This window comes from Tiliqua scincoides, chromosome 7 (assembly GCF_035046505.1).
Source record: "Tiliqua scincoides isolate rTilSci1 chromosome 7, rTilSci1.hap2, whole genome shotgun sequence".
In the NCBI taxonomy this organism is placed as follows: Eukaryota; Metazoa; Chordata; class Lepidosauria; order Squamata; family Scincidae; genus Tiliqua; species Tiliqua scincoides.
The window spans coordinates 42,849,697-42,869,080 of record NC_089827.1 but is presented as its reverse complement, the minus strand read 5'-3'; the positions used below and the strand labels follow the sequence as shown (position 1 = coordinate 42,869,080).

Here is a 19,384-nt window from a genome sequence, read left to right as displayed (position 1 = left end):
GAACAGATGTTCTCTTATATTGAGGAGGCCTTCATGACTGCCCCCCACCTCAAGATGCAGCTTACACCCCATTGGCACAGGTGCATTGGCTCTGGAAAATTGGATAGGATTATGCCCTTGGTCTCCAGGGCAAACTATCTTGTAAAAATTAAAAGCATCAAAATTCATGTAAGAGCTTTGCAGTAGCTTTTGAGTCATACTCCTCCTTTAGGAGAATAATGGAATTTGTATAAATTTGCATCACTTCTGATTCAAGCGAACAGAAGATAGTCCATTAGAGCAGAAGTTAGAATCAGTTTCCAAGAGCACAGAAAAACACCTTGTTTCAGTTCACAGAGTGTGCAGGACTGGTCCTTGTTCTCTGTACTGTGTCATATGAGAGTTTGCTGCTGCTTTTTTAAAGAATATGAATGAAATTATTAATGCAGTGATCTAAATAATTATTCTCTGGGCGAATAAGGTGAATGACAGCACTTTTTATGTTTTATATGGGAGCTATAGCTTATCCCACTGATGGGAATTTTGTATGGTTTACAGCATTGAATTTCACTCTGGTACACTAATATACAAACCTTAACAGATGGTATCCATTGGTAGTAAAATTGGATCTTTTCAATCTTTGTGAGGTCAACAGGTTTTTGAAGGAGTGGAACTTATTCCTTTTGCTGAATTCTGTTCTGGAATCAAAGCAGAATTTCTTCCTCAATTAACTATTTTGAGGAACTTGATAGCAAAATACATAGTATGTACTAAGACATAACTACATCAGTGGGAGGAGAGGGCTGAATGGAAAAGCAGCTTCTAACAAAAGCAAATCCTCTTATATGCACCTATACCTGCCATGGATGTATTTAATGGATATTTATAACACTTCAAAGCATTTCGTGTGTTGACCATGAACTAGGCGTAGCCATTCTATAAGGTTAATAAAGAGAGCTGCCTATTGGGCTGAACTTGCTAATATGCTTCTATAATGTATGAATTACTTGTCTTGTTCATGTCAATACAGCCTCAGTCCATGATGCATCCATGTGGGGGAACCCCAACACTTCCAGATTCCCAAGTATTTTTTCCAACCGTTCATGAACGGCCAGTGTCTTTCTCACCACCACCCATCTGCCCTTCGAGGCTGGCCATTTCTCAGCGGCGCAAGAGCACTTCCATCCTTGAGGCTCAGACCTGCCACTTCCAACCTTTGTTCAAGACTGGTCAGAGTTTACTTCTGCCTGCTGGTAGTCCAACAACTTGGACACCAGAGGCACTGGTGACATTGGGCACCACAGTTCATAAATCCACTGGAGAACATATGCCGACCAACCCTGTTTTTGATTCGGCTCAAGTGTTTGGTGATTATGGACCTGGACAAGCACCTTCAGAGGATGCCAAATGCATGTTGACTCAAGAAGGAGTATATTTAATGGGTGTGCATTACCGACCTCAATTGCCAGAACACTATGAAATGATCTCCCATAATTCCCATGGGACAGAGCAACATTTGCAGACAGTTGCTGAACAAAGGAATTTGCAAGGTAGCCCTCTTTCGAGTTCTACTTTTGAGTGTCAAACAGGGCAGACTTTTCTGGCAAGACAAATTCAGAACCTGAGACTGGATTCTGGAATGAATCCACTGTCTAGCATGTCAGCACCGTTGAGTGCAGATCCTACACAGATGAATTTTCACCCAGTATTTGTCCCACATTCTGCACCTGCTGTGCTTACTCATAATGCGGATAGTCGAACAAGCTGCATATTTGAGTTCCATGTTCAAGCACCCAGTATAGCTCCAGGAGAGGGTGCAGTCATACCCCAGCGTGTTCATAGAAATCGCCGAGGTTCCACAGATTTTAATCAGGAAGAGTCCTCTCAAACAACTGGACAGCCTGGTCGCCTTCAGCCTGTGACAGAGGAACAGTGTAACTACCTAGGTCCTGAGTTCATGGTGCCTAGAGGCAGTTCTTTTTTACAGAGTTGGCCAGAAGGTAGCCCAGGATACTCCAGTGACTCCTCACAATTGACTTCCTCAGATACCGGTGACTTTTTGTCTCCTCCTCCCAGTGGGATCTCTGCAACATATGGTTCAGACTTGTCTCTGCCTGCTGCTCAGCTAACTCAGAAGGTATTTCAAGATTCACAGATCTTCGTCCACTTCCCACAGGGAACTTCATCGCAACAGGTTTTCTCGACACTGGCTTCATCAGGACCATCAGCGCTCTATCCTCAGGTTATAGGAACAAATGCTTCAAAAATTTATTGGGGGTGTAGTGTGTTCCTTAACCACAGCACAACATTCCTTTATAGTTGTGACCTTTTTCTAGTACCCCACCTCTCCTAACCCAAATACACCAATTTGGAGATAGAATTGTACATTTCCAAAAATGTGTGCAGTGGTGAAACCACTATTGTCTGCCTTATTAGGTTTCTCCCTCCTTTTACCCTTCCCATGTCATCAGTGTATGTAGTGTGTTGATCATGGGCAAAACATTGGCTTTGTCTTGTATGGTAATGAATGCTACTCCTTTAACACTCTTTGAAAACTTTTTTTAACTTATCTGATGCTCACTTTGGATGCTCAGGTGAGTGACATTCAGAGTCTGAAGATGTAGTAGGTGGAATTTAGCATTATTAATGTTACTGAATATATCCCTTTTTGGCACAGATAGTTTCTGAGACTTGATGCTTTGTACAGATGATCAGATTTGCACATGGTATAATAGCGTTTGCTTATTTGTCTCACTGTTGATGTCAGCAAGTGGAAGTCCCTGACTCAAATATGTGCCCCCAATTTCTAAAATGGGAATTGTTGGTGTACTTGCAGAGCAATGGGACTTGGTAGGAGGCTATTTGGAGTTAAGGTAGGACACCATGTGAAGGGGGAGTTGGCCCATTGCTCCTCTCCCTTGGCAAAGTGGCCCTTCAGCAGAACTGTTTGTTGGTTAATGCATATGGTCTTTGGTTGAGCAGGTCTGTTGGTCTTTGGAGAATTACAAAAAATACAAAACCTGTTTGATCAAAAACTGTAGCAAGGCAGAAGAAGTGAATGTCTGTAGCATAACTGAGACTTTATCAAACCACCAAAGGGCTTTAAAAAGCTGCCACTAAAATGCTTAGATGATATCATCGGGAAATCAATGTCCTAAATATCTTTTGTACACACCCTTTGAGGTACACTATTTCCACTGTCATAAACACTGTTCATGTTGTTTATAAACAGTATTTATAAAATTATGCAGGGGATGGACAGAGTGAATAGAGAGATGCTCTTTACCCTCTCACACAACACCAGGACTAGGGGACATCCACTAAAATTGAGTGTTGGGAGAGTTAGAACAGACAAAAGAAAAGATTTCTTTACTCAGCATGTGGTTGGTCTGTGGAACTCCTTGCCGCAGGTTGTGGTGATGGCGTTTTGCCTGGACACCTTTAAAAGGGGATTGGACAAGTTTCTGGAGGTAAAATCCATTACAGGTTACAAGCCATGATGTGTATGTGCAACCTCTTGATTTTAGAAATGGGCTATGTCAGAATGCCAGATGCAAGGGAAGGCACCAGGATGAGGTCTCTTGTTATCTGGTGTGCTCCCTGGGGCATTTGGTGGGCCGCTGCGAGATACAGGAAGCTGGACTAGATGGGCTTATGGCCTGATCCAGCGGGGCTGTTCTTATGTAATATACATTGAAATATTGTCTCAATATTTCATTAACATCAGTGTGGTGCACTTCCAAAGAAGTGATTAAGATTAAGGTGCTAAAGTTCTGTTTTGGAAGGAAATAAGAAGCTAATACAAAATGCATCAGAAGAAGGTCCAGAAACGAGAGAGAGTGTGTACAGGGTATGAAGTTTTGTAAAGTAGCTAATGAAGACTTTAGGTTAGGGTTTTCTCTTAATAGTAAACGTCTTAAAAATTACTTGTACAAATGTACTTTGAGATTCTGAAGAGCTTATTCTGAATTAATATCTATCAACCTATGTCTTTTCATGGGCATAAACTAGTGCCACCATTGGGTCAGTTAGACCATAGTACCCCATAGAGATAGATCAAGGGACAGATTGTTAGTGTGAGGGAAAGCGAAGCAAAATTATGTTGGCAGCGCCACTTATTTCCAAACATGGAAGGTGAATTTTATTCCAGCAATATGATGTAAGGTGTATAGTCACCAAGAGTATTGGGAAGTTCCTGGTTTAAATTTCACCTCAGCCATAAACTAGCGAGGCTGTTGAGGCAAGTTGCCACCTTTCTCCCTCGGCCATTCAACTGCAATTTGGGGTGATATTCCTGGCTATCTTGCAGGGCTGTTGTAAATATAACTGAGAATGTATGTGAAGCAGTTGAAAACTTTTTAGAGTCTATGTAAATGGCAAATATTTATTATAGGTAAAGTTTTAGAAGCAAACATTTTTTTGAAAGCTAAATTCTACTTTGCATTGAAAGCAGCATTTAAGTAATATAATCAAAATTAGTGGAATAAAAGATGCCTTCATTTTTCTCCACCCACCTTGTTTTGGTGAAGATCATGGAGACTTTTGCCTTTTTGCTATTTCACCTGGTTTTCTAAAATAGCTGTTTGGGGAATTTCTGGGATTCAGGAATTTTCTGTGCCATGGAGATAATTGCAAGCTTGAAAAAAAATGATATAACCTGTGAGTTACTTGCAGAGTTTACCTTCTGCTTGGTTACTAACAATACATTGAATCTGGAACATAAAGTCCACTGAAACATTTAAAAGAAAGGGGTTTCCAAATTTCTCAGAATGCACCATGCGTTTTATTTCAAGAGATGGTTAAATTCTCAAGACAGCGGATCTTCCCCCCCCCCCCCCCCGTTTTGAGTAACTATGAAATGCTCTTACAGGGTACAACTACAATGAAACATTTTCAACTCTGTAAAGGGGAATCACCTGCTATTTTGCTAACTACAGAAACTGAAACAATTTTCTTCCTATTTGTACAGCTTGCAAATGCTAGAAATTTTATTCATCTATGTCACTGTTGTATTGCAAGCCTTTTCCTCTTTGTACATGCCATTTTCCATTATAAATAGACATAAAGCTATTGCATATTTCACTCTGATGGGAATGATGCTGCCAAGGTGGTCATTGCCATTGCAATTTGAATGTTTTACCATCCATTCTCAGCTTTTTACTTGCTTACTCATTCAAAATTGGAAGTTGTTAGTTGCAAATTCTTCCGGCTTTGGATGCTTGCTCTCTAACTTCAGCCCAATTCTGCTGTTAGCTTTGAGTCATTTCTATTTAGAGTTTAAGGATTGACTTCAGTTATGTTGCTTACCTAGTTGAAATTAGTATTGGCCTAGATTTTGCTAGAACATCTAGATCTAATAAGTTGAACTTTTTGGTTCTGTTTGTTGCTGAGTGCCTGTATTAAATCTAACGAGAGTTCAGCATTTTCTGTAGCTTCTGGTTGTTAGCATACCTTGATGAAGAACTTTCATCAGTTCTACAGAATGAAGTGACTGGTGTGACAGGAATTCCTTATGGAGAAATTAGAATTGTGCAAATCCACAAAAGCTGTGTAAATCCAGCAAACTGCTGTTTTGAAAACATTCCGAAAGTGTGTTGTGTGTTCGAGTGTTGTACTTTATGTGGAGTATTTATATCAGATACTCCTATGCTAAATTTTCTGAGAATTTGTGCAGTACGTCTTTCTCCTTCAGGTCCTTAAGTTCAGAATAGAAGTTGGTAAATGGTCTAATTCTAGTTGTGTCTGTTTCCTTTAGACCCAGTCACAGATGCCAGGGCAGCCAGCTTCAAGTGGCTCATCGGTGGGCACATCATCCCAGCTTGTGCAGCAGAGCCAGCCGGTAAAAGTAACTGTGATCCATATAGTTTTGTAGACTGGCATAGGTCAGCCAACTGGTGCTTTGTATGCCATTTTTCATAGTTTACCTTTGACTAAGGTAGTTAAAGTACAGGTTGAGTTTCCTATTAACTCAGTACAGGTGGTTATGATTTCTTTGGCTTTGTTTATATATTTCCATCCTCAGCAATACGTATGTAGAAAATAATTGGTTGTAGAAATCAATCCCCTATTACAATTAATGTTCATCTTGTACAACAAGATGGCACATGGAATCTCAAGTTTGGATACAATATTTGTCTTTTAAAGAATTTTATCTTGGATGCTTTTTTCTCCCTGAAATTAGTTCATAACTGAGTACATGCTACTGATTTTTCTATACTTGTGTTCTGTTTTTTCTAGAATTTTTGTACTTGCAGTAGGGTATGTCAATTTTCGGTTATACTTCAAGAAGTGCCACAGTTGGTGTTACAGTACTGAACTTAACTATCAGCCAGTCTGAAAACAAAACAGTGTTAGACTGCATACCCAATGTATTCTGAACAGAACAAGCAATTGCAAAATACCAGGCAACTGAAACTGTTACCAAGTGTCTTTTTACCCAGAGAATAATCTGCTTTATTTCTTCTGACAGAGTACCCAGCAGCCAGCCTCTTCCCAGCAGACTGGGCAATACCAAGTTCAACAGCCATCGGTTGCCAGTGGAACTACCCCATCACAAACCATTACACAACAAGCACAAATAATGCCTATGCCTCAGATAACAGCTGGGACACAGGTAAAGTGCAAAAAGAGAACTCCTATTTGGATTTCCTGAATTTTGACAACCAAGTCCCCTTTCACTCAGATGTCAAACTGCTTATAGATTTAATTGGAAATGTGGTGTTTAGAAGAGCATGGTGAGAATACACTGTAGATACTTGCCTATAAGTCAATCTCACAGATAGGTCAAGGGTGGGTTTTGAGCCAAGAATCGTAGAATTTTTAATGACCCTTGGATAAGTTAGGAATTCAACTTAGGGGGCTGTCTGACTATAATTTTGTCTGATTTTACCTGAGGCCAGATCCTGAAAAATGACCTACCAGAACTGTACAGTCTCTAAATGTATTAAACATAGTAAAGGATCATAAAATACATTTTTGTTCATTAACTTTTAAAATTCAGGTCTTCACAATCTTTTTCTATTGGAGTGAGTGCACTGTAAACAACATACCAGCAGAACCATTAATCAAATCCTTCTTTAAAGTTCCTGGTGTGTTAATATGTTTCTACATATAACATACAACTTACAACACAAAACTGGGAGTGTGCAATTTATTTCACAGTGAAGAGGCAAGCAACAAGGAATGACCTTAAGCAAGCACAGCCACTCATAGTTGCAACCTAATTTGCTCAGAAGTAGACCCCATTGCTTTCCATGGGTGGTGTTCTTAAGTAATGGCACACTGAATTGTAGCCTTGGACTTTGTTTCAGATGGAAATAAGGATTGTATCCTGGGGTTTAAAAAACCAGATCTCTGCCAAATATTTGCAAAATGGAACGAGGGTGCAGAAGGGTCTGCTAAAGAGAATGAGACTTGCTTGGCTTTAATGGAAGCCTTCAGCCCTGGCTAACTTTTTCTCAGGAGGAATGAAAAGGTTTAGCTGCAGCTTGCAGCCTCGTTGCTATGGAGATTGATTGCTTTCTAATTACCTCTGCATTGCCCTCTTGCTCTCTTCTGAGCTTCTCCTGTGTCTGAACAACCCTGACCCCTAAGTGACCTGCATATAAGACAAGGAGATGATTTACACTTGATTTATTCGAAGACGTTTCTCCTTTTTTAGACGAGTATCTACGTGATACCAGTGGCGTAGCTAAGGGGGTGCAGGGGGTAGCAGTTGCACCAGGCATCCTTTAGGGGGGCAACAAGCTGAGCTTGACACTAGTGACCAAAATTGTGAAAATCTTGGTATGTATGAATAATACCATCATGGTATATTTCATCGGAAAGGTAATTTAATGCAGAATGCAATGCAACAAACTTCACTGGAATATCTGTATCCTATCAAAAGTTATGGTCAATTAACCAGAAAATGAAAACACAACTGCCTTGTGGAACAAAAAGTGGATTTGCTTAACTCCAAACTGACCTACGAGACTGGTTATTCTGAGTGCCAATGAGATGTTGTTATGATACAGCATGGAACCAATAACTTTTTATTTATTTACTTAATTAAATTTGATTTTGACATGCAGGGGGGCTACAAAATCTTCTTTGACCCCAGGTAGCAGATATATGCCTTAGCTATGCCACTGACTGGGGGGAGACATTAGAGCAAGTGCGTGGTGAGTTGCTGGGAGGAAGAGGAGGGTTCCTCCCAATTTTCACTGTTTAAAAAGCCTGGGCGTGATGTCACTTCTGGTTGTGACATCACACCCGGGCAACACTTTGAACTTGGCACCAGGCTACACTATCATTAGCTACACCACTGCGTGATACATGTATTCACGTGAGGAAAAGCAGCACATGAAGTGGGAAGACATTGAACTTTATCTTAATGTTGCATTGTGGCTGCATCAGTGCTGGAACGTTGGATAGGATTGGGTCCTATGTTTTTGAAAAAGGTAAAATACAGCTTCATGACACGTTAGTAGGTGGGTGCTGGAGTCACTGTACAGTCACAGGTCTGTACATGTGCGCTTCAGCTTGACCTCGCTCCATAGTCTTACTCCTTTTGTTGAGGACGTTCTCTCTCTCTGAACTGGCTCCATAGAAGGTTAATGAACTTGTGAGCCTTGGAACACTAAAATGGTGATAACTAATTCCCCCCTCTGGTTGCTGTTCTTACTCCGCTTTGTGGCACTAACTAGGGCCATCTGTATGCTGCTGGAGTGAGTGTTGTCACTTGCTTCAGTCTTGTACCCCGAAAAGAGCAAACAGAAATATTGGGAAGACTTTCCATTAGGATAAAAAGTTTCTTCCCCCTCCCCCATACAAAGTCCTCTGTGATAGCATTGATACCTTGCTGGTTTTCTTACCTCCTTGCTCTGTCTAGACCAGGGGTGTCAAACTTGTTTCATACCAAGGTCCGAACAGCATTCATGGTGCCTGCTGAGGGCCAGAAGTGATGTCATTAATCAGATAATCAAAAATAAGCACTTTTTCACTTAGGAACTCATTAGCTGCAAATGACAGAAGAGAAAATACACAAATCTTGATCATATTTCAAGTTATGGGAGAGCCCAATTTTTATGTGGGCTGTCCTTGTAGCAGTAACACCTTAGCATTGCTCAGCAGCTGAGAGCCTGAGGGCTGGATAAAAAGCTTCCGCAGGCCGTATCTGGCCCCTGGTCCTTACGTTTGACACCCCTGGTCTAGACATTCTGCTTTGATAGTGAGAAGGATTATTATCAAATATTATATAGTATCGCAAAATGTTGCTAATTGGGCAACAGCCATTATTCCAGTCACTCTGCTGCATATATTTCTTACCCACACCTGTTGGATGTTATGTAAACAATTTTTCTTCCTTTTGACTAATAACTTTAAAGCACCTGCAACCCTGCTTCCTAAAGTCTGTCTCTATTTTTCTTTACCTCCCCAGCTTCCTGTTTCCCAGCCAATGCCGATCATCCAAGGTGAACCACAGTTACCTATTGCAGCGTCTTCCCTTCCTCAGCCTTCAGTTGCCCCAGTCATGCCCATTGGGTCTCATTTTCTCCCTATGGGACAGTCCCTACAAGCCCCCCTTCTTTCACAATTCTCTATCTCTCAACTGCCCATAGCAGCACCTCATGTTTCAGTGGCTCAGCCTGGCTTCCCATCTCTACCCATCTCCATGGCAGCCAGTGTTAACCAGCCCTTACTCACTCTGGCCAGTTCTGCTGCTGCTGCTGCTATTCCTGTAGGTTCAACTGTTGTCCCTACTCAGCTTCCAACTATCCCGCAGCCTGTGGCTCAGCTGTCAAGCCAGGTTCTTCCACAGCTTCTACAGCCAGGTGTTCAGTCGGTGGGATTGCCAGCGACTCTTGGACAAACTGCTGAAGTACCAATTCCAGCGACAGATGCTCTGTACCAGGTATTGTGGCAGTCAAACAAGAGTCCCCTCTGAAATTTCACTTGTTCCTCTGGTACTTGGAAGCCTTGTTATGAGTTTTGAGCACCTTTTCTGTCAGTCTTAGTTATAGAGAACAAATTGAACAGTAAATTCCTTACCAGTGCACAAGGAAAGTCTTGACATAAAATTTAATTTTTAGACTGGCAATTGGGGTATGAAAGATGAAGTGGAGGAGGTGGAGTTTGAAAGACGAATGTTCAGCATGTTGGCAACTGTCAAAGTATAAAGGAAATAGTTTTACAAAATTCCTGTCAAAGACTAACTCATAAGAACTCCTGTGATTCACAGTTGTCAACAAGGAATAAGATGTGAGATTTTCATTTTACCAGTGATTTGGGAGTGTTGGTCAGCCACTTCTCAGTTTAACTGTCCAGAAGATGGCTTTTGGTTTGTGTAATACTTTACTTCATGAGAGGACTAGAGTTGCACATGGGAAAGATGAAGGCACTTTCATATTGTAGTGTTGTCTACTATTGTGCACAGTGTCCAGCGACTTGTTCTCTCTGAACTGGAACATACACCGCTTGTGCCATGCCACATATACTGAATTGTCACTTCATATATTTCATCTCTGAAGAGAGCAATGAAAAGTAGATGAGATGAAGCCCTGTCTTGACAAAAACCAGAAGTGCGTTTCTAAGGCCTCCAGGAGGCTTTCCGAGGCTCAGGGAGCCTCAGAAGGCTGCTTTTCACCTTGGGTCTGCTGCCAGGTGTGTGGATTGGGACCCCTTCAAGGTGTACCTGGGACAATGTACCTCTTCTGCCCCCCAGCTGTACCACTGCCTAAATGCATCCTGTTAGAAAAATTCCTTTGTAGCTTTGCTTTTAATTTTCCCCTTCCCGCCTGTTTCATACTGTTTTTCCCAAATTTCCCTAAAATGCACTAACTTGGCTTCCTCATTTGTCGCAGGGCTTCCCACCTCGACTACCAGCGCAATACACTGGGGACTCAAATATTGCTTCTTCTACTGTGGCCTCTGCTTGCCTTCCTTCTGCCGTACTATCCCCTCCCTTACCCACAGATGCATTGGTTCAGTCAGGGTATCTTGCTGCAGTGGTGCAACCTTATGTGGAACAGAATGTTTTAGTTTCTTTGGGCAATCTAGGAGGACAGGTTCAAGTGCCACAGCCTGCTGCCTGTTTAGCTCAGCAGGTCTCATCTGCATCCTCGCAGCAGACAGCAATAGAGGTAAATGGACTGTCTGCAAGTTTGGGGGTGTTTGTGTTTCAAAAACTGAAGTTCAGGGCATGAACTCTGAATCCATTTCCATATTAGCTGAAAATCATCTGCTAATCCTCTGAATGAATTTCTCTTACAGCAGAATGTGATGCCAATGTGGAGACCTTGTTGCCACTGGCTCTGCTGTTGGGAAGTGAGTGGGCCTCCCAGATGCAAAATACTTGCTAGCGCTTCTCTTCTTGGCTATTAATGCCAATCTCTGAATTGTTTATTGGAAACAATTCCAATAGTTTATTGAAAAACCTTCTCCTCAAACCTGTTTCCCACAGCCCTGCTGTTGCTGGGAGAGATTTGAATGGTCTTTGCACTCTGCATTGGCTTCTGTGATGCACATTCTGCTAGCAAGACTCTGGTTGCATGGCAAACTGTAGTATCACCATCTAGTAGATAACATGGTTGATTTTCACCAGGCAGCCTGTTTCAGATTTGCACGAAAATCCTTTCTTAAGTTCCGAATGAATGGATTAGATGCTTTTAAAAGATCTAGAGTGTACTTCAGCTTCTAGTCAGAGGCGAATAGAATATGTGATGAAACTGCAAAAAAATAAGATGCTTGAAAGGAAAGTTTTATCTCTGCAGAATGCCTCTGGTGCGTCACAGACTGCACCTCCAGAGCCTCAATCACCAGTGCAGCAACAGCCTTCACAATCAGCCCCATTGGTTTCCTCAATAGATAGGTAAGTAGTAAACTGTTAGTTTTGAACTTGGATATTTGTTATTATCTCTGTTCTGTTAATCTTGCCCCAGTTTAAAATTTTTTCTTTGGATGTTCTTGCTTCTGTAAGCATATTGCCCTTTTCTGAGTTACAGTGGGGGTTTTCGGCCAAGCATGAACCCCTAGAACTACAACCCCTAGAATACCCTAGAAACCCTAGAATATAGCATGATTTTGCATAAAATGACCCGATTACATCTTAGTTGTTGCAACACTTTATTGAGGAGGAACTCTGCTTTTGTTGTAGTTTTTGTTTTAGTTACTTGATTTATATCCCACCTTTCTTCTGGAAGGGCACCCAAGGAGACTTTTTAGTTTTTAGTAATTCAAGAGTTGAGTAATTTAAACATGTAATTTCATGTTTTATATTCATATGGAACTGTTTTACAAAGACCTTTGTCTCACTTATTACAAATGTTCATGATTTTAGTTGTGTCGGGTGACAAATGGTCTTTTTGTCTTGTTCACTCAGGGTGCTTGCCTTGAGAGTAGTATAAGAAATGAAATCAGTATTAACAGGTAACATTAGAAGAGAGAAATATTCCTTATTTTAAGTACGCTGACTGTATTTTAGCACACATTCAGATGTTGCATCAGGATTAAGTGACTGTAATGAGACTGTTCCAGCATCCAGTGGTAGACATGAAGGGAGGACTACGAAGCGACATTATCGGAAATCAGTACGCAGCCGTTCTCGCCATGAAAAGACTACACGCCCAAAATTGAGAATTCTTAATGTGAGTTACTTCATTGAATGCCTGTGCTTTGTACCGTGTTTTCCTGAAAAATGTGTATTTGTTTCCTATACTGCTGCTTTGTCTGACTCCAGTTAAGATATTGACTTACACTAGAGTTGGTTGATGTGGTTTTGTGCTTTTCCCAAACAACTTGTTGAACTGTATACATGCTGTATTAACATTATGTTTTCATATTTAAAAATGTTGCCATACACACACAATTTTGAGGGCAGAATCCTGAAACATCTTCTACATCTTTCCCCAAGATATTTTTTAGTCTCTTTTTGTTCAACAGAAAAAGGCTTTGGAAGCTCATAGGGTAATATTTGAAACCCTTGATACCAGAAGATTCTTTCTGACAGTCCTTTCTATAATGTGTGTTTTCCTGTTTCCCCATAGTGCTCCGAGTCCATCAGTAGCAATTACTCTCTTCCTCTCTATTTACTTTTATGTTGAACATGAGCTTTGAATTTTGCAGGTATCAAACAAAGGAGATAGGGTTGTGGAATGTCAGCTAGAGACCCATAATAGAAAAATGGTTACTTTCAAATTTGACTTGGATGGTGACAACCCAGAGGAAATAGCCTTGATCATGGTAAGCAGCTCAGATGCAGATTTGCTCTGTTTTAATAATTTTCCTGCCCCAATTGATTTGCTCCCATCAGAACTTCCTTCTAGGTACATACATTTCTCTGATCTATTGATTCCGCCAGCAATAACATGTAGATTACAGGAGCCCTTCCCCCTGGGGGCTGGGGGATAAGAATAGGCCCTCAGTTTGGCTGTACTTGTCCTAAGAGGTGACTAAACAGCCACCGGGTAGATGGGACTCGTTAGCCTGGGAAGGCAGCTCATCTGAGAGAAGGAAAACTCTGATCCCAAACCTCCACTGCCTTGTGGCTACATCCAGTTATGGAAAAGGTTTCAGGAGTCAATCTCGAGGCAAAATCTGGAGCCGAAGTCCCTGAGGCAGTTCATGGCTGAACACAGTCACGTTCTGGCAACTCCTGTGATGTCGCTGGAACCAACCGTATTGGCTTCTGCCTTTCCATTGGACCATTTCATCGTCGTGGAGAGGGGGGATTTGCTGCATGGGTAACAGTCTATCCTCCATATCTACTTTACCCAGACTTTGTGCACTGGAGAGGACACTCTGTTCCAGAACCACCATTCAGAGCGCGATACCATAGACTTCCGAGACTGAAGGATGCCAACACACACAGGAGCCCAGAGTTGCCACATTTAGCTAGTACTTGCTTAAACCACTCTCTTAAGATCAGTACCAAGTTCTTCCTTTAAATTGTGATTTCTCCAAGCAGACCCATGTTTAACTGGCCAATACTGAATGGGAGGCAACCTGGAAATCCCATGAAATCCCACAATTGCTTAGAATATAGTTGCTTAACCTACTGAGGTTGCCTGTCACTCCTTTACTTTCTCTGCCTGCAGTGCAGGCGTTATCCTATATGAAAAGCAGCATATGCAGTACAGCACTTAGCACAGGACACAGTTAACTACGTGCCCAGTTTGAGAACGTCTTGAAGACCAGAAGCTTATTACCTTGCACTGCAAGTGGAACTACTATAGCATTATGTATTATGATTTTATTGCTTATCGATGAGGGGTTGAAAAGGCTATTCTTTTAGGTTGAAAAGGCTATTCTAGTCCCTAAACAAGTTCTAATTTTAAATGTAGGTGCAAAATGAATTCATCTTGGCAACAGAGAGAGAGTCATTTGTTGAGCAGGTGCGTGAGATCATTGAAAAAGCTGATGAGATGCTTGGTGAGGATGTTAGTGGGGAACCAGAAGGTGATCAAAGCATGGACAGTATGCAGAATCAGGTAAGGAGTTCTTACTGCTTGCACTAGTCTTAAAGCATGTGGCACAAAACGTTTATTACCATAACTGGTTTGGACCGCAAACATGTGCACCTTAATAAAACAAGCACTTGGAACCTTTACTGTTGACCGTGTCCCCCCACCTCCTGACTTGGTACTAGAGAAGATTGGAGTTGGAACCTAAAGATAACTGAAATGAATACAGGTGGGCCTCCGTATCCATGGGGGTTCTGTTCCGAGTGGGGGGCAGCATGGCTGTGGAAACCGCAGATATGGGGGAATGCTATATAGTTAGTGGCCCTCCCTGTGCACCCATTACTGTGCCTTTTTATTTCTGTAGTAGCACTTGCAGCACAAGTGTTTCTTGCTGAACTGAAGAACTGAATGTGCAGGCAAGCCTGCGTGCTACAGAGAGATGAACAGGAAGCAGGAACTCAGTCATTCTTCGTGGTTCCAGGGCCTGCTGAGGCTAGGAAGCTGCTGAACAAAATGTCACTTCCAGGGCAGTGCCTGCATGCTCTCTATGTCATTGGCTACATTGTGCTGTATTTCCCAAACTTGGTGTTGCAATGCAACAGCGTGACACACAGTTTGGAAAACATGGTGTAGCACAGCTAGTGATGTGAAGAGCACGCTGGTGTGCCCTAGAAGCAACTTCTGGGTTGCAGATGCCATTTTGTTCTCCAGCAGGCCCTGGAACCACTGTGGACGACACAGTGGGTCACCAAAGGAAGAAATTTGGTAACTCCTGGTCTACTGAATACTTTTGATAATACTCCTGCTGTAGTAGGTACTGACTGCTATATGGTCTCTAATAGAGGGATTGTACTGCAAAATAACTATTCCATTTATTGCAGAAATTAGATGGCGATTTTAAACAACCGGATCCTGTGTCTTCCATGCCACAAAGAATAGGTAAGCCTATATAAATTCTACTGCATTCTTATGTTGCCACTTTAATCATAGTAATGCAAATACTACTGGACATGTTACTGGAGTTCTTGATTCACGTGACAGTAAGGGATTTACACAACTATAATCTATATCTTTCTCTGTTTTTGTTTTAGGTGTCCCACCTAGTTCATTGACTCAGGTTGTACATTCTGCAGGAAGAAGGTTCATTGTCAGCCCTGTTCCAGAAAGTAGATTGAGAGAACAGAAATTTTTCACTTCCATTCCATCAGAAAATGAACTTGATGTGGGTGAGTTGGCCAACATTTGTGGCACAGGCCACTATTAGAATGAATAGAATACCAGTGCATATTACTTATTTTCCAAAGATAAGCACAGTTTAAAGCAGGGCCTTTTTGGTAGCAACACCAGCCCCTTAGAGTGCCTGTCCCTTGGAGGCTAGGCAGACACCCACATTGTGTACCTTTGAGTATGTGACTCAAACTTTTGGTGCCAGAAAGCTCTTAAGTTGTCTTGGTTAGTTGGTTGTACTTCATAGGTTGCTGCTGCTCAGGTGTTGGTTTATGATTTTATTTTTCCTGACAGTGGATTCTGTTGTAAACTGTCCTGGTTCATATGGGAGAAGAGCAGTATATGCCTTTTAGAAAACAATAAATAGGGTGTGTTTCAGTAAGGAATTTACTGTAATGGTAAGTATTGTGTGATCATCTTTCTGCTTGATTACCATGGTATAAACCTTTGCCATCCATTTCAGTGTGCAGTACTTTGATTTTTACATTATTTTCTATTTGCTGTTAACCCTGGATACCTATTTTGTAGATATCTGGCACAGTGTACAAATTATACTACTACAGGAAAAACCAATTTTCTTGGCCATGAAGGAACAGCTAGTTTCTTATTAGAGCCTTTGACTTACTCCCATTTGTACTACTTGTTTTCACTAGTACAGTGGTTCCCAAACCCCTACAGGGGAGCTGGTAACCACATAACTATTTGGGTGGACGTGAAGGTAGGTGCCACAGTGATCGCAGCATTGCTGCTATCGAGGGGCTTATTTCTTACCTTGGGAGCAGAGCTGGTCTCCTGCAGGGTCCTGGTGTCTTGCAGCTCCATCCAATGTTCTCCAAGTCTTCTGTAAACGTTCTTTATCTCTGATCAGCAGCTACTTCCATGTACTGCAAAAACCAGAAATAGCTGCTGATCGGAGACCACAGTGGACATCGGAAGGGGCTGCAAGCCTCCAGGACTGGGCTCTGCCCCCAAAGTAAAAAATAAGCCCCTTGGTAACAGTGGTGCTGCAATTGCTGTGGTGCTGTCACTGCCATCGGAGTAGAATCACTCTCCACAAAGAGGAGTGACCTGCTTCAGGTTCCCCTAGTGGGTTGTGACCCACCAATTTGGGAATCACTGTATTTTACAAAGTAGCTTGCAGTGACTTAAAGTAAATGTGTAACATCTTTGCAGAAAATTTAAGGGATACAAAGCACTGACTTTTTAGCCCTGGGGAAGTAGGAAACTTCTAGTCTATGCAAAAACTTGTTGTGCTAGCAAATGCTCAACAGGGCCTTAGAAGTCCTTCAGTAAGTTTCTCCAGAGAAACTGATTTTGCTTTTCTTCCTTTCAGTTGCTGCTTCTCCCTCTCACGGTCCTGGGATGAATCTCTCTCACTCTGCATCATCACTGAGTCTGCAGCAAGCTTTCTCAGAGCTTAAGCATTCTGAGGTGTCAGAAGGACCTAGCACAGCTCCTCCAGTTTTTAACCAGGATATGCCACTTTTTCCACCTGTAGCTACAAGTGTGAGCGAGGGACTGACATCAACATCAGTTGTGGCATCTTCATCAACACTTCCTTCCACCACTGGTGTTTCTTTACCAGCTACTCATTCAGTTGGCACTCAACCAAAAGAACAGGCAACCACAGGGCTTCCATCTAATGAAGAATTGTCAGGCTCCAGCTCTCCACCACCAGTGTTGCAGTCTGGGACACAGTTAAATAGTGGAGTGGTTTCCAGCATCAGTGCACCTTCTTTTTCAACAACTGCACCCCAGGTGGCTTCTGCTGTTGGAGAAGTTGTTCCTAGTATTAGCACCCCTGCCTCTTTAACATTGCCACAAGCTGGAGCACCAGGGCCTGGTATTACTATATCAGGAACTATGGCACCTCCTGTCACATCTCAGCAGGTTGGTTGTGGTATTGCTGTTCCTACAGTGTCTCAAGCTTCTGTCCCTGTGTCTTTGGCACAGAGCTTAGTTTCTCAGTCTTCTCAGTTGAACACCAGTTGCTCTGTCCCCAGTCTAGCAGAAATGGTGGTTGTCAGCGTGTTACAGCCAAGATCAGAGAGCGATCAGCCATCAGAAAAGCCACAGCTGGGCAGTGTAGGTGGGATGCCCTTGCCTGTTTCTGTACCTTTATCCTCTGCAGTAGCATCAAATATTTCAAGCTCCATCTTGCAACCAGCTGGGGTACAGCCAGTACCCACCCTATCAGTAGTTACCTCATCTATACCGCCTCCGGTAGCAGCTGCAGCTTCTACCCCAGTATTACCCCAGGTTTCTGTACCTGTGCCTGCAGTTCAGCAGACTTTAATGCATAGTCAACCTCAGCCGGCTCCATTACCTAATCAGCCTCACACCCACTGTCTGGAAATGGATATTGACATGCAGCAGAAAGCACCTGGCATAGATGACATTAAAACCCTGGAAGAGAAATTGCGATCCCTCTTCAGTGAACATGGTGCTGTTGGAGCAGCTCATCCATCTGTATCCCTGGAGGCATCTCTTGTCATGGAGACTACAGTCATGCCTGGCCTACCATCCACTGCTGTTGCACCCACAAAGCCTGTAGCAGGTGTTGCAAGTACTAGTATTCCACCAGCCAGTTTGTCACTGGGTCCAACAGGTTTACCTGTCACGACACCAGTTGCCACGCCTGGCCAAGCAAGCACCCCAGTCAGTGGTGTCCCAGCTGCAAGCTGCCCTGCACCAGGAGCAACTAAACCAGGCACCCCATCTTCAAAGCCACCTCTTAGCAGGGTACCGGTAAGGAATTCAGAATTCTTACAGATTGTGTTAAAACGTGAAGTGGGGAGCCTTTGTTAGAAGGCCAACATGCAGTGTTCTTCCACATGGGGGTGGAAGAGGCAGACACAGTGTTTGTTACGTTTAGTTCAGTTTGTGTTGACTCCATCTGTTTATACTATCTCATAAGTACTGGTGCTGACCTCATCACCTATATGGTCCCACTGTATGAATAGTAAAGAAGAAATTGCTTATACATAAAATAACACATATTTACTATTTGGAGCTTACACCCTTCAAATATCTCGCTTGGAGGAGAAGAGGAAGGATAAAATTTAAAAGTTCTTTAAATTGTCATTCACATATGTTACGTGGCAAGCAAATATTCCTTCAGAATGTAAGAACATGTCATACAGAAGCTGGAGGAGTAACCAAATTGTTGGCTTAGAATCGACTTAGAATATTAGATCAGTCATATACAAGCTATTTGTTTAAAATGTCATAGGTAACTATGAGTGGAATACACACGCACTCTTTGGGAGGTTGTTCACTGGTTGGCTGGAGATACTGAACAGGTCAGACTTTCGATACAAGTAAATATGATAGGAACCTCATGGTTCATTTTGGTAAACATATGATAACCCAAAGCAAGTCTCTGAACTACAGAGTGCTGTTTAACACCAGGTCAAGTTAGCTTAAGTTAAATCTGAGGCAGTGCATATTATATGGGCCTGACTATCCAGTAGTGCCCTTCGTGCTTCTGAAAGCATAAGGTGGTGTGATGTGCCACATGGGGAAGCTCCAACAAGAACATGGGGCTTACTGAGGCTATGTGTAGCAGTTTTATAAATAGGGGGAATATGAGGATGGATTATTTTGACTCTGTGGGAGCAGAGGCCCCATTTTGAGGCACATGAATTTAGGAATTGTGAGCAAAGATCAGTAGCAATGAATTTTTTTTAGCTAAGGCGCACTTTTTGCCATATGTTTACTGTGATAAACATATATTT

The 19,384-nt window shown here is 42.3% G+C and overlaps 2 protein-coding genes across 6 annotated transcripts in view; both read left to right on the top strand.

The window, feature by feature from the left end:
- The window catches only part of LOC136657626 (serine/threonine-protein kinase WNK1-like), a 128,616-nt gene that overhangs the window by 76,034 nt on the left and 33,198 nt on the right, over positions 1-19,384 (top strand). For 3 of the 5 annotated variants that reach the window (XM_066634575.1, XM_066634574.1, XM_066634573.1), the window contains exons 9-19: positions 5,735-5,818; positions 6,449-6,592; positions 9,401-9,874; positions 10,824-11,102; positions 11,733-11,830; positions 12,443-12,605; positions 13,084-13,200; positions 14,301-14,447; positions 15,302-15,359; positions 15,512-15,646; positions 16,981-18,395. In XM_066634575.1, the coding sequence (XP_066490672.1) occupies positions 5,735-5,818; positions 6,449-6,592; positions 9,401-9,874; positions 10,824-11,102; positions 11,733-11,830; positions 12,443-12,605; positions 13,084-13,200; positions 14,301-14,447; positions 15,302-15,359; positions 15,512-15,646; positions 16,981-18,395 (3,114 nt within the window). The remainder of the gene's footprint in view (positions 1-5,734; positions 5,819-6,448; positions 6,593-9,400; positions 9,875-10,823; positions 11,103-11,732; positions 11,831-12,442; positions 12,606-13,083; positions 13,201-14,300; positions 14,448-15,301; positions 15,360-15,511; positions 15,647-16,980; positions 18,396-19,384) is intronic. The other 2 variants (XM_066634577.1, XM_066634578.1) reach the window with 2 other exon arrangements.
- LOC136657016 (uncharacterized) lies at positions 974-2,332 on the top strand. The gene has a single exon (XM_066633580.1). It carries the CDS (start codon positions 974-976, stop codon positions 2,330-2,332), a length of 1,359 nt encoding a protein of 452 aa, XP_066489677.1.

Coding starts and splice junctions, on each gene's coding strand:
- LOC136657016 (XM_066633580.1), top strand. CDS start 974: ATGTATGAATTACTTGTCTTGTTCATGTCAATACAGCCTCAGTCCATG.